The sequence below is a fragment of the Papaver somniferum genome, unplaced genomic scaffold (assembly GCF_003573695.1).
Source record: "Papaver somniferum cultivar HN1 unplaced genomic scaffold, ASM357369v1 unplaced-scaffold_10, whole genome shotgun sequence".
Classification (NCBI taxonomy): domain Eukaryota; kingdom Viridiplantae; phylum Streptophyta; class Magnoliopsida; order Ranunculales; family Papaveraceae; genus Papaver; species Papaver somniferum.
Window position 1 is genome coordinate 5,113,478 of NW_020618825.1, and position 14,527 is coordinate 5,128,004.

The 14,527-nt window shown below is 37.5% G+C and overlaps 1 protein-coding gene across 4 annotated transcripts; it reads right to left on the minus strand.

The window, feature by feature from the left end:
- Positions 1-10,642: 10,642 nt before the first annotated feature.
- On the minus strand, positions 10,643-14,320 carry LOC113326115 (activating signal cointegrator 1-like). Of its 4 annotated transcripts, none has more exons than XR_003348308.1 (8): positions 14,027-14,320; positions 13,041-13,184; positions 12,819-12,886; positions 12,654-12,704; positions 12,370-12,429; positions 12,020-12,272; positions 11,652-11,944; positions 10,643-11,291 (listed from the first exon to the last, which is right to left on the minus strand). XR_003348308.1 is itself a non-coding variant. In XM_026573908.1 (7 exons), the coding sequence occupies exons 1-7, from the start codon at positions 14,043-14,045 to the stop codon at positions 11,251-11,253; spliced, it is 636 nt and encodes a 211-aa protein (XP_026429693.1). In that variant the 5' UTR covers positions 14,046-14,320; the 3' UTR covers positions 10,643-11,250. The 4 variants fall into 4 exon arrangements, 2 of the variants coding, with proteins under 2 accessions (XP_026429693.1, XP_026429692.1); XR_003348307.1 differs by having other exon boundaries at positions 11,394-11,944; XM_026573908.1 differs by lacking the exon at positions 11,652-11,944.
- Positions 14,321-14,527: the final 207 nt, after the last annotated feature.

Below are 14,527 nucleotides of genomic sequence, written 5' to 3' on the forward strand. Positions count from 1 at the left end.
ATGGGTCCATTTCCTATTTCGTTTGGTTATCTTTACATACTTGTCGCTGTAGACTATGTGTCTAAGTGGGTTGAGGCGGTTCCGTGTAAACGAATGACCACAGGGTCGTAGTCCAGTTTTTGAAAGAGAATATACTTACACGTTTTGGTACGCCGCGAGCTATAATTAGTGATGGAGGTTCACACTTTTGTAATAGACCGTTTGCTCTTTTAATGAAACAATACGGTATTACCCATAAAGTAGCAACCCCATATCACCCTCAGACTAGTGGTCAGGTAGAGGTTTCCAATAGGGAAATTAAACGTATTCTAGAGAAAACAGTTAATCCAAATAGGAAAGACTGGTCGTCGAGGCTTACTGATGCCTTATGGGCTTACCGTACTGCGTTTAAGACACCCATTGGAATGTCACCTTATCGTTTAGTGTTTGGAAGGCATGTCACCTGCCTGTTGAGTTAGAGCATAGATCCTATTGGGATATTAAGAACCTAAACTTTTCACTTGACAAGGAAGGAGCTCACAGAAAACTCCATCTTAATGAGTTGGACGAGATTAGTAGAGATGGATACGATAATGCTAAGGAGTATAAGAACAAAATGAAACTTGTACATGATAAGAATATTTTACGAAAGTCATTTTCTCCAGGTCAAAAAGTTCTTTTATATGACACTTGTTTGCATCTATTCCCAGGGAAGTTGCGCTCTCGGTGGACCGATCCTTTTGTGTTCCGAACTGTTTTTTCTCATGGCGATGTTGAGATTGAGACACCAAATGGTAGTAGTTCTTCGAAGGTTAACGGTCAGCGATTGAAGCCCTTTTTAGAGCCTTTTCCTACAGGTGATGTTGAGGAGGTCCCTCTGTAGGACCCTGTTTACCTTGATTGACCATCGAGGCAATTTTGTATGTTGTATATTATTTTTGTAGGGTTTTGGTTACACTTCACTCAGGTACTATCTTTCTGACTTCTCTCTTTACTATTTCCTCATGTTACTTATATTTTTGGTACTGTTTCTTAATTAGAAACGTTGAGGACAATGTTAGATTTAAGTTTGTGGGTGGGGTAGAACTTTTTGTTACTTTTTAGTTGCATAATTAAACTCCAGAGCCTAGAAATTTATGTCTATTAAGGATGGCACTAACCAATCTAAGTAGATGGAAGCATTTTGGTTGTAGGAGTTGAGGAACCAATCTGACTAGATGGAAACATCTAAAGAGTCTATTCATAAAAGCACAGAGCTCAGGTGTTAGAAATAACATGATAGTTTCACCATATCTCGTTGAGTCCTCTTCACTTCTGTTTTTATTTTGTTTTGTTTTTAAACTATGTTTCTCTAAGTGATTAGGTGGGGCTCACGATTCAAGTTGTTACCAATGCTAGGGTGAATTAGAGTAATTGAGATACAAAAAAAAAAAGTTAAAAAAAAAAAAGTTGAAAAAAAAAAATGAGACCAGACCAGCCAGAATAAATTCAATAAAGTCGACCACTTGTAACCTTGTATATGCCAGTGTGTTGACCTAGAGTTAGGATTATCAATCACTGGTTCCCTTGTATATGCCAGTGTGTTGATATTAGTCAGACTAGTATCTCAGTCCAGTAGGATAGGTTCATTTTGGCGGAGGCCTTCAGACAGATATGAGAAACACCGTTCACCTAGTTAACATCAAAACCATCTATGTTTTTCTCTATATCCATCTTCTTCATTTATCCATGTGATTAGTTTTGACTCCGGATATTGATGTCCATAGTGCGACTATCTGAGTAGAGCTCTGTCACTTATATATGAATTTTAGTATGCTTGAGTACAAACTCGTGTACAACAATTGGAATTTCGCATCAGGGTACTTCCTTCTGTAGTCAATAAGTATGCCAACCAAGGATATTCTTTAGTGCCTTCCAAGGTTCTGTGTAGATAGCTAGGGTCTGGAGTATAAAGGTTTTGTGGGTATACCTCTGGTAAGCCCTCCCGAGACTAAAACTCGGCCACTAGGGACGCCTAGGGGTTTAAAGGCTTATTGCATACGCTAAATGCAATCGATGATGCCTGCGACAGTGAGTTAGGATTTTATTTTATTTTTGCTCGAGGACTAGCAAATAATAGGTTTGGGGGTATTTGATAGACACATTTTTGTGTCTAATTTGTCTCGATTATATATATTGTTAGAGCTCATCTTTGTACTGATTATGGTGTTTTATGTGTGTGTAGGTATTTTTGGCCAATAAACATTTTTGGAAAAATCGGCTCGAAAAGTTGTCTAAAGCACCTGGAGGAAATGATATTGGCACCCCTACTCTGGATAGGGGGCACCCTTTATCTTCACCAGAATTTTAGCGGGAAAAAATGAATTCAAATTCAGTTTTGCAGCGGAATTTTCAGGCGAGATTTTGCTGGAGTTTTGGCCGGATTCAATGGGCTCTTTCGATTGGATATATCCTGTTACGATTAAACAGGGCTGCTAGGTGTGATTGGATCGAATGAGTTGGGCTAGATAAGCGGGAAGAAGAAATCAGAGGTGTGGAGTTTCACGGGACTGTTGAGATTTCATGAATCGGATTTGGAGTGATTCAGCTGCATATTTTTGTTGGGCTGGACTTCTTAAATCATAACAGGGTTGGTGTGTATGTTTGGATCAAGTATTTTGGGCTGAAAATGTTTTTTGGAGCGAAACAGAGGAGCTGGATGTTTATCGAAGTTCTGTTGATGACTAGGAGGAGATTTAGTCGGAGTTTGACGTGGAGATAGATTGGAATTTAGTTGATGAGTCAAAACAGGATTGGATGAGCTTTAGATTCGATAAAACAGTGACAAATCTTCGGTTTGAGCAAAACAGGGAAGTGAAGTTATTATCAGACTTTCTGGTTATATATATGGGAGTTGGAGAGATTCTGGAGAGGTTAACTATATTTGGGACTCTATCTTACCTTATTTGAGAAGTTTACAACTCACGGAACCTCGTAGAGAAGCTTGGAAGGGAAAGAAATCCCGAGACTTGAGGTGGTGGAAAGATAAGAATAACCGAAGATTTCTTGAAGTTCAATCGACATGTGGGCTATAAAAGGAGTTGGGATAGATCATAGAAGACCTAAGTACACTTTGGGGAAGTTTAGAACATAGCAGAGCATAAAAACACCAAGTTGCAGAGATACAAGCGAGAGGTAGAAGAAAAACACAAAATAGCAGTAAGAGACAGTCGCAGAATCCGTGGCCTTTTCTTTCAAATTCAATCACTTTTTCACAGTTTCTATAAAAATTATTCAGAGTTCGCAACAGTTCTGTGTTAGGGTACTTTGTAACAGTGGTTCGTAACAATTATATCCGTTACAAACACGATGTTTTATACCTTCTCTTCTTTTTAATCAACTTTTGAGCAACAAATATGTTTTTTGAGCAAGTGGTTAATATGAGGAGCTAAACCCCATTTCTGAGGCGATAGAGGAAGCTATTTTTCCAACAAAAAGTGGTATATTCTTATTTATTTATTTATCGCAATTATTTTTATGATTGTTTGGCCTTGAGTGAAAATTGTTTGAATGATTCTTGTTAAGCAATTGTTATTTCTTTTGATAGAGCATGCTTGGACCTAGGTTTTTGATGTTCCATGCTTCGGATTTACACTTGTTATTTTGAGAATCTACTTGTTGCAATAGTTTAGAATCAAATTGAACGAAAAAATTGCATGAATATAAATATTGGATTAAACCACTTTGAACTTGGAAAATAGTGGAATTTTAGCCTCAGTGTTCTTTTAATATTGATATCAACTTTGATTGAGTTTGCTATAATTTTTAGTGAGTTTTTTATTTTAATATTAGAATTTAAGTCTAATTAATATCCTTCGCAAGTCTGAGAATCGAACCACTTTTACCACTATCTACAAATCACATCAACCCTTCTTTTCATCTTCTCTCATAATAGTATTGAAATCACCCATTACCATGGCTTATCTAAATTACTGAGTGTAACCAAATCATTCCATAGACTTCTTCTATTAATTGTTAAAGATGCAGCATGAATACCAGTTATTAAAGAATCTCCTACTTCCACTATTATTGATGGTGCAGATGAGAGTACTATTTTTGGTTTCTGAATCGAAGCACTCCACATAATCCATATATTACCTTTATTACCATTTCTCGAATTGTGTATGGCTTCATAATGCATTCCTGACAACTTCAACTTTTTGCAGAAATCCGAAGAATAGTGCACTTTAGGTTCTGCAAGAATAACTAAAGAATGATTAAAAGATTTTACTAAATTACTTAGTTTATCTCTGGCCCTTATTCTTCTCAGTCCTATGAGATTCCAGAAGACTACTTTCATTTAGAAGATTGAGATTGAGAAGAATTTCTTCTCAAAAGCTCTCTTTTTCCACCATTGCTCACCAAATTTGCAGCTTGTTGTCTTGTAGCAATTGTGCTCCCCTGTATAGTCTTTTGTTTAACTTTAGGAACCTTTTCACTTGAAACTTGTCTACCAATTGGAGGTATAATTGTGTTAGTATTATTGATGGCAGGAGCACCAGCAGCTGCCCTAAGAAGCTTATCCACTGAAAGAGCTGGGAACTCAATATTTGAGTTAAAAAAATCAGCATTCAATTCCTGTAACACTTGAAATTTACCTGAAGTATTTGATATTTTCTGTGAAGGTTCTATCACTTGTAAAACTGGAGTAATTTGTTCCTCAGAAGCAGGGCTTGATTCCACTGGCATAACAGGATTACAGATATCAAAACCCACTTGAGGGATTGTCTTCTTTTTAGTAACTACTGTCCAAACTTGCTTAAGTTGCTTCACATCTTCACTAGATGAAGATTCCTGCTCCCTTCTTTTATTTCTACATTCAGCTGTGTTGTGACCTACTATCTTGCAATCATAACAGAACTTTGGCCTATTGGGTATATTAATTGCTTGCTCAAATGTTCCATACTTAGATTTAACACAGATTTTGCAAGATCCATTTCCACCAGGATATTTGCATAGTATCCTGCTTCCTTCTTAAGAGTTGTCTCATCTACCTTAATTGGTCTCCCAGAGCCTTTCCAATATTCATCAACATCTTCTCCTTCCAATATTGTATGCTTAGTCCAGGAAGTTGGACCCAAACATAAGCCATAAAAATTTTTTGAGTTTCTGGATTGAATTTCGGTTCCCATTTTCTTAATTTAAGATCTTGTGACTCTACTTCCCAATCTCCGTTCCATATCAAGTTCATATCAGATTCATTCTCAATCTTAATAATGAAGTAACCTTTTCCAAGTGGAATAAGTTGAAATTCACCTGAAGTTTTCCATTGCCTTCTCAACGATGATTCTGCAACCCCAAATTTCAGCTTAACTAGGTGTAATCGCCCAATCAAACTATATTTCCATTCCTCTAAGCTTTCATCGATATCCTTATCCGGAATGAAGGTAAGAAATTCAGAAAAGCTATGATTAAGAGCATCAGGTGTTAAAATTTCATCTGATTTTGCAGTAGATCCAGAGAACTCACCTGATTTATTCCCTCTTTATTCAGACATATTTATTGAATTTAATGATAAATAAACATGGAATTATTAACACCGATCATCAGGAATGAAACGAAGAACACCTGAAACACCTGAATTAATGAAGAAGATTGTGTAAATCGAAGAAATTAATGGAGCTGAGTCGGACCGATTTTTCTCCTGAGTTTAACCGATTCGCAGAGCTCTTCTATTTATATATTGATTGGCTATTAATTGATAGATTGAAATCTCTCTTAGTTGCCATAGGCTTTAATCAGTTAGATGGAGTTGATTATTCAGAAACTTTCAGTCTTGTTGTTAGGTCAGCTACTATTAGGATTGTACTTACACTAGCTGTTACTTTTAAATGGCATATCAAGCAATTGGATGTATCAAATGCCTTCCTTCATGGTGATCTACACAAAAATGTTTATATGCAACAACCACCTGGTTTTGTTGATCCTGCTTTTCCAAATCATGTCTATCATTTAAAGAAAAGTCTTTATGGATTAAAACAAGCACCAAGACAATGGTTTGCCAAGTTCAGTGCTTTTCTTCAGTCTGTTGGATTTGTTAAGTTTTTGAATGATCACTCCATTTTTATACTTCATTTTGGCTCATATATTTTGGTTCTTTTGCTTTATGTGGATGATATTATTTTAACAGGAAATTCTGAGTGTCTTTTGAATAAGTTGATTGCATATCTCAAGTTAACATTTTCCATGAAGGAATTAGGAGATTTGAGTTATTTTTTGGGCATTGAAGCTGTTAGACATGAAGATTCTTTAGTTCTATCTCAGAAAAAGTATACTCTAGAACTTTTGGAAAAAGCTAATATGCTAGATTGCAAACCCTTTGATACCCAGTGGCCAAAAATTCTAGAGCATGTATTCATGATGGCACCTTATTGACAGATCCTCTTGAGTATAGAACTATTGTAGGAGGGTTACAGTATTTAACACATACCAGTCCTGGCATTTGTTTCGGAGTGAATTATGTCAGTCAATTTATGCACTCTCCTACTGATTGTCATCAGAATCCTAAGATACTTAAAGGGTACTATTGGACAAGGCTTAGTACTGAGGACTGGTGATGTTTCTATACTCAAAGCATATACTGACTCTGATTGGGTTGGTTGCCCTGATACAAGAATATCTACAACTGGTTATGTTGTTTTTCTGGGTTCCTCTCTTATATGTTGGTCTTCTAAGAAGCAGAGTACAGTTTCAAAATCATCAGCTGAGGCTGAGTACAAGGAATTATCTGTAGTTGCTTCTAAACTGAAATGGATATCTTATATTTTAACAGATTTACACGTTCCATTTTATTTGCCTGCTACTTTGTATTGGGATAATACAAGTGTCATTGCTCTCACTGCTAACTCTTTGTTTCATGCCAGGGCCAAAAATATAGAGATCAATTTTCACTCTGGAAGGGAGCTTGTGGAATTTGGTTTCTTGGTGGTCTCACATATCTGCAGTGCTGACCAGTTAGCTGATCTGTTTACAAAAGCTCTCTGCTTTCCTACATTCTCAAGACTACTACAACTTCTGATAGGATCATCTACTACTTAGTTGTATTTTGATGTTTGTTACAGAGACTGTGTTAGTGTCAGTCTGTAATTGTTGTCAATTTTTCTTTGTTAGCTTTCAAACTTCACAGCTGATCTGTCTGTATCAGTTTGCAGGGGTGTGTTAGAAATATAGTCAGTCAAGGTCAGTTCTGTTGACCTTAACACTATTGTCCAGTCTGTCTATTACAGCTTTCCCCTCTCTCTATATTAAAGGTGTATGAATTCTTTTTGTCCCTGTAATCAAAAACAGTTACCCAAAATATCATTTTAAAGTTGAACACCATTTTTACAAACACAAGCATCAGAAAGAGGTTCTTGTACCAAAGCAGCTGAGTCAAGAATTGCAAATAGGTTTGGAGAAACCACCAAGTTGTGAGAGGTATGATTTGAAGAAGTATCTTCAGATTGAGAATTTTCCTTAATCTTGGAGATTTGAAAGTGGAAAGCAGGGTTTACGAGTTTACTAGTACTCAGCGCAATCTTTGCAGCCAGTATTTCCCTTCTTTTAGGTGTGCAGCTTCTTTTCGAGTGATCCAAAGTTCTGCAGTATTGACAAAACTTGAAAGGATGCAGAGAGTACGAAAATTCGATCGAATTTTTGACTCCCTTCAACCATTACTTCAACATTTTTCTTGAAGTAGCCTCTTCCATAAGGGTTTTTGAAAAGCAACATTTTCCCAGCTGGTGTGGTGATACTTTCCAAAGCACTGAAAGTGATATAATCATTAGGGACTCTCTTCATGGTGATACTTATAAGAACTCTGTCAAACTCTTCCTCCTTGATTTTTTGAACCCCTCCAAATGGTATTTGAATTATTGCCAACATGGATTCATGGATTAACCATGGTTTTGGATAGTTAACCGATAGAATATCATCAGCATGATGAAACCGAAAGTGAAAGTAGTTTTTCTTATTTTGAAAAGGTGAAATATTAACTTCCTTTTTTAAGTTCCAGTATTTTCTTGCATACGTTTGATCTTCTTGATGATTCACATAGACATTACTATGCAACGTTCCCACATCACACCAACTGTGACCTTGAACTGGCTTTGGCTTTAGAGAGTCACTACTTAGAAATACCACAGGCCTCAGAGGATCCTGAATGATTTGGCTTGCTTGTAAAGCTTCGGTGATTTCATCTACAGTTCTAGAGGAGATATCAGGAGAGAGAGACATAATTAAAATTCTCCAGAAAGAGTTGTTTGCGCAGTGTGTAGACCAAATGGTTAGTTTTATAAGTATTTGAAACTGTCTTTGGTTTTCCACTTTATGCCCGTGCAGTTTGCAATGCCACAGAAAGGTACTTGAGATGGAACTGGAGAGAGGGTGTTGATAGGATTTCTGCGAGATCTGAATTTTTAACCCGTGACTGATGAGGTAGCAAGTACTAATATTCTTCTCTAGTCTTCTGCATGTCGTGAAAAAACTGAAGCCAAAACTTCTGATGACTAGATAAGCAGGAGAAAGAGAAATAACACTGCTCAAACTGAAAAGACAATGCTTGTATTGAATGCCCTTTGTTTTGTAGGAAGGTAGTTGGGTCAAACTAAGAAAAACCCTCAGAATGACAGTATCTTGTTGTTTAAGAAAAAGAGCTAGTGGGGATATGCTGGAGATAGAAAAGTTGTAGGACAGAAAGGTAGGTTTGGGCGCAGACTGAAAATGACAACAACAAATCCATATCCCAAGGTCAAATCCCAAAGTGTTCCGGTGAGTGTGGAAGCAAGGAACGTCGTGAAAAGTGACATCTGGCGAGAAACCAACGCCTGAAATCGAGAAAAGAGCAACAGACAGATTAGAGAATGAAGCAAAATTCATTTTTATATAATTCTTTACAAAGATGAAAGATCGAAGAAAGTGAAGACAAATATCTATGAGATGGACAAGAAAATCAGCATTGAAATTATAGAGAATTAACAGAAATTCATTTTGAAAAACCATATGGGGAAAATGAGTCCAAAAGAAATAGATTTTCATAGAGCAAACCCATTAATCAAAGATGCAGATATATGAGTTGTGAAGCAAGCCCCAAAAGTCTGATCCCAACTTCAAATCTTCAAACTTAGCAGAAGCAAAAGGAGACAAGAGAGATGGAGAATAAACTGTTTTAACTGTTAACTTCAACAAAGAAAGCGGGCAAACAGGAGCCTGATTGGGTGTTTTGAATTTATCTTTGATTCTCTTAGGGAAAGAGAGATTCGAGAGAGGTAGATCTTTTACATCTAAAATTGGATAAAAATAGAGAGAATTTGCTTTTTTAGAATTCTTCTGTGAAAGACAACTGTCTAGGATTTGAACTCTTATAGATTTTTGTTGTTCTGAGTTTATTACAGACAGTTGGTTCACAAAGATTCTGTTTTTGTTCTTTGAGTCAAGTTGAGTACAGGTTTTGTGCACGAAGGTTACTTGTTTGTTCATGGTTGAACTGTTATTTTGTGAGTATTTGTTTTCATGGCTGTGCTTGTACGACTGCTTCTCTCTCATTGTGCTTAATTTGTTTTTCTTGGGACTTTACATCTTCTTCTGTTCTCGGATGGAATAGCTAAGCTGTAAATAAATAGGTTAACGGAAGTCAACGATTTAGTAAACAGTCAACGGTTAAGACTTTAAGACTTTAAACTCAACCACACGAAAAGCAATGGTTGTAGTTGCATAGCATAGCTACATTTTCAACTGCATTATCAATACAAACTTATTCTGCTACAGACCCTCCAATGGCTCTCCAAATTCATCATTTTCATCTCCTAACAATTCCTTGTAAACTACACTTCATCTTCGTACCTCAAGATTCACGTCGCCGTCCTCCCGCTCTCTCTTCGAAATGTTCCAACGAAAAAAATACCGAAGCAAAAGAATTTCCACTTCACACTTCATTCGTATCGCCTGACTAATGATGGGTTCTTTTTCGAAGAGGATGGAGAAGAGAATTAAGAAGATATGAGATTTGACAAGGCAGTCTTGTTATTCAATAACAGAGAATACTACAAATGCCATGATTTTCTTGAAGCTCTATGGCTCAAAGCAGAAGACCCCCAACGGACCGTTATCCATGGGATTTTACAGTGCGCGGTGGGATTTCATCACTTGTTTAACCAGAACCATAGAGGAGCAATGATGGAGTTGGGAGAGGGATTGTGCAAGCTAAGGAAAATAGATTTCCGAAGTGGACCACTGTATCAATTCGAGCAAGAGATTTCTGCGACTCTAGAGTTCATTTATCAGACTCAAATGGAGTTAGCAGCATGTACAGATGATGTGTGTCTCACAATGGATGGATCAGAACGATCATACCAGCTACTTGGGAGTTTTGCCGCTGGAGAGCAATTGTATCACTTAGAAAATGAGCCTAGTGATATTCTTTACATAGTTTTTGCCCTAATGGATGGTACAAGTCTGGTACACCTCCTAGAGTCAAGGTTCCTACTCTTCGTGCAACAGAGGGTGATCTAATCGAGTGTGGTAGTGACCGTTAAAACACCCCCCTAAGCCTGGTGACTGTGTTGATTCTACTTGCCAAAATTGCATTTCTTTAGGGGTTACTGTGGTGGTGCAACCAATTTGATGGATACATAGCGAAGCTGGAAACTAGAGCCGAAGAATGACCCTCCAAGAAACTCCAACAAGAAGATAATTGAAGATTAAGTAAATTTTAGACACAGCAAAAAAGTTCTGCAGTTGAAATCTATATATGTAAAAGATGACTGGGATAAAGGTAGGTCACTGTATCATTTTATACCGCATTTCCTGGCTTTCCATTGATTTATCACCCCATTCTTGGATCCCTTGCAAGTTATGACCCATATTTTGATCACCATATCAAATGCAATAGACTAATTACAACACATAATCAGTTTGTAAATCAACGGAATAGCTGTCTTAAAACAGAACCTAGGATTGGATACAAATAAACGAATATCGGAAGCTATAAGTTGTAGATCATGACATGTACTATAATTAAAAATTATAGGCTTAAAACTACAGTTCAGAAACTGATTGACAGCAAGCTTATCAACTATCTTTAGTACAACATACATGATCTGCGCGAACCATTTGCCTGTCTTGCACTACCTGAACTGAATCATCCATATACAGCCATTCAAGCGTGTGCTTTAATAAAGCCATGATTCAAAGACTTTTTGTGGAGAATGAATGGAGAACACCCTAAAAAGTTCCAAGAGCCATCAGAAACACTTGTCATGCTGGCCTAAGACCCTTCACTGCTGCATAGAGAAAATCTGCACGGATATAGTTCAAACAATCGCTAGTCAAGAAACTAACGGATGTATCTCAAACTCTACAAACAACTATGACGGACCTAGAAACAAAATTAGACATACATTTTTAAAGCCTAGAAGGGGGAAAGACAGGCATGCGCAATAGGTGAAATTAGAAATATCCAGTAACAAAATCATGAGCGTCCACGAAGCAAAGGAACCTATTCACCCATCACTAGATTTAATTCCAGGTGCTGATTAGTGAACCCTCATCAACACACCACACCACATGGCAAAAGTTAATAGGTTCTTCATCCCTGAAACATCATTTCGTTTTTCTACTGTTATTTCCAACAACAAGTAATCTAGAAAGTTTCATACTTTAGGAGTCCCAACATTGAGTTCCATATCTCTGAAAACTGCCTTGTGTACGGCTACCAATTCCTTCGACAGCCCTGGTCTCTGTAACGTTCATTTTGTGGTAGTCGAGACCTGTCTGAGACAATGGTCGCAGGGCTTCTGGACTCCTCGACAGTTCTGCTCTGCGATCGCTGGTTCAAATCACTACTATGATCTTGAGTTTGGCTACTACAACTGGCCCCATAAGAAACCTCTTGACCATTTCCCACATTATATATGCGTCGAATTACCATTTTGAGGTGGACGATCATGCTCTGCAACAAACGTTTCATTCATTTCCGAACTATTTGATTTGTTCTTAAACTGTGCTTCTCTGGGATTTGGATTACCTCTTTGTGGGATTGCATTAGTAGTTGGGGATCTCTGAGGTTGCTTTGAGTATTGAGTAGCTGCAGCGCGTGCACCAGCTATAGCTGCCCTAAGAGTCTCTGGTTTTTTAACTTCAGACACTTCTAAGGAAGAAAAGCTCGAGACAAGTGATCCTGGTTTCAGCGAGAAAGAATCTCTGGAATATGGAAGTGGAAACTTTACAGGTAATGGACCTTTAACCGGAGTGAGACCTCTAACTGCGGCCTCATATATCTGAAAAGGCTCAGTAGGAAACAAAAATGAGTAACTTAGATTGTTTGTGAAGAGAACAAAAGCAGAGCAGAATATGATAGTGGTGCTATGAACTTACCCTTCTCTTCAAGTTGTATACACCTTGAAACCCTCGCATCTCAAATGGGATCAATACTCTCTAAATTGTTTAGAAGACAAGAATTAGTTGAGTAAACCAGAAACAGTTAATTATTGCAAGCCTTTAGGAAAAACAAAAGGCAAGAATTCTCAAATATTCTTCACACAAAAGAATGATCTGATCAAAAAACTAGGAAGAAAAATAAGTAGCTGAAAATGAAAAGGTTGGCAACAGTGTATTGTCCCAAATATCTAGCAACCGCAAACTATAACTCCTGTATATACCTGTGGATTTTCACATAGCCAGCAAAGATCCGTTTGAGCTTCTAGTCTCACCTGGAAGAAAAGCAGAAGTGATTAAAACATAGAGTCTGAACTGAAAAAGGATAAATCAAGTGTAATATGAAAAATCAAAAGGCCAAAAACAAAAGCATATATTACAATACCTACCCCTTCGGGTACCTCCTGCCAACACTCGACTTCATTCCGCGTGAGACACCCAACCACATCAATACAACCTGAATATTGGATTAAGTGTCAAACTAGTAAGGAATCTACACGATCCTTCTCCAGAAAAGGATTCTAGCTACTTCTATATTTTACCACTAGTTACTGAACTACAGCACTATGCTGCAAATTACAAGTAAAGTAGGTTCAAAAAGGTTAAGATACCTAATAGTCGTGAAGTTGGATAATGCTCTGGAAATTTCAATTCTTCAACTCCGTTCACTCTATAGATTTCTCTATAAAAGTCTTCCATTGCTTTGATTGTCTCTTGATCCGGAACTTTACCAGCAGCGTGGATCCAAAGCCGGCCTTAAAGAAAAATATCAAAAGACTATTCATATAAAAATGCATCATTGAAACAAAAGCATGGGTAGTTTCCCTTGCCGCTTAAGCGATTAAAATGACACTAATGTGCTGTAATTAGTTCCCGATGTAAGTGTCCCATTAATGGAGTTGTTCAGGCACTTGGTGGTTAAAGTTAAACACTTATACCAAGAGGTTTGGGCTCCAAACCCCACACACATCAGGGTTGGGGGGATCTTTTTTGTTCCTTGCCTAGCTACCTGTTTTGGAGATCGCAAGCCTCTTCTTGTACAGGAGGTTTAAAAAGGATAGCAGTCACCACATAAAAAGTTTAACGATACATAAATTACGGTTCCATTTCTTCATAAACCACAGAATTTCCCAAAAATTTCAAATGAACTTCAACAAGTACACGAATAACTATCAGCAGATTCAACACTATATGAGCTTCGAAAATTGAAACTCTTTAAGGAAATTATAAATGTACAACAGAACACTCTTCTAGCCTTCAAGCTAGTGACTAGTCTTAGACTCTCACGAGTATAAAACCTACAGGAACTCTTCGATATAGTCAATACTCCTTCACTGTGTAACTTAGATGTTTGTGAATCCATTTATTCATCTTACTTTCAATTGTAAATACAGCCATCTGTTATTCATCCCAGGGACTCTGCCTTAAGAACCTAACAGCATGCGAATGGTACCCGAACTCTCTGAAACCTAAATTTCTGTATTCCATTTCATTCCCCTAAACCTCTAGAAATCCAATTCATAACAAGAATTACAAATTCTGAAAACAAAAATTAACTAAGAATTAAAAAAAGAGCAGGGATGGATTTGATTACTACCTCTGATAGAGCAGGCCATGATCTTCCTTCAATTCGCTTAATACCATAGACTAGTAATGATGCCCACGGTTGATGCATCGTCAAACAAGGGTTTCTGTAATTACCTCTACCACCACCACCACCACCATTCATCGGTCCCAACAGAATCAAAACCCAAATAGAAAGATCTCTTCAGTGGAATCTCAATTTGTATCAAATACAAATCCAAATTTGATTGATTGATTGATTGATTTAATTGATTTGGTTTTCAGTTTGATTTTTGGGGTTTTTGTTATTTTGGGACTTCGTTTAATTGCTTCCTGGAAGTGGAAATACTACTTGTGTCAATAAGGCCATTTTCTTTTTAAGGGAACGTTGCTCGCTGTTATCATTCTGGGGGTGTTCGTCACTCACGTTGGGTTTTGGTGGTTCAAATACCCACTACCTTTACGGTGTGGATCTGGCTTGGGCATGGATATGGGTCATAATCTGACTCGGCCCAAGTCTGACGCCAGATCATTT

Bases quoted from the DNA above. Each gene is read 5' to 3' on its own strand.
- LOC113326115 (XM_026573907.1), bottom strand. The intron at 12,705-12,818 runs GTAGGTATTGTA...CTTTTCTTCCAG, and splicing joins GGCAGGAGGTACCCGAAGGG to GTGAGACTAGAAGCTCAAAC. The intron at 11,945-12,019 runs GTAATCCAAATC...CGTTTGTTGCAG, and splicing joins TAATGCAATCCCACAAAGAG to AGCATGATCGTCCACCTCAA.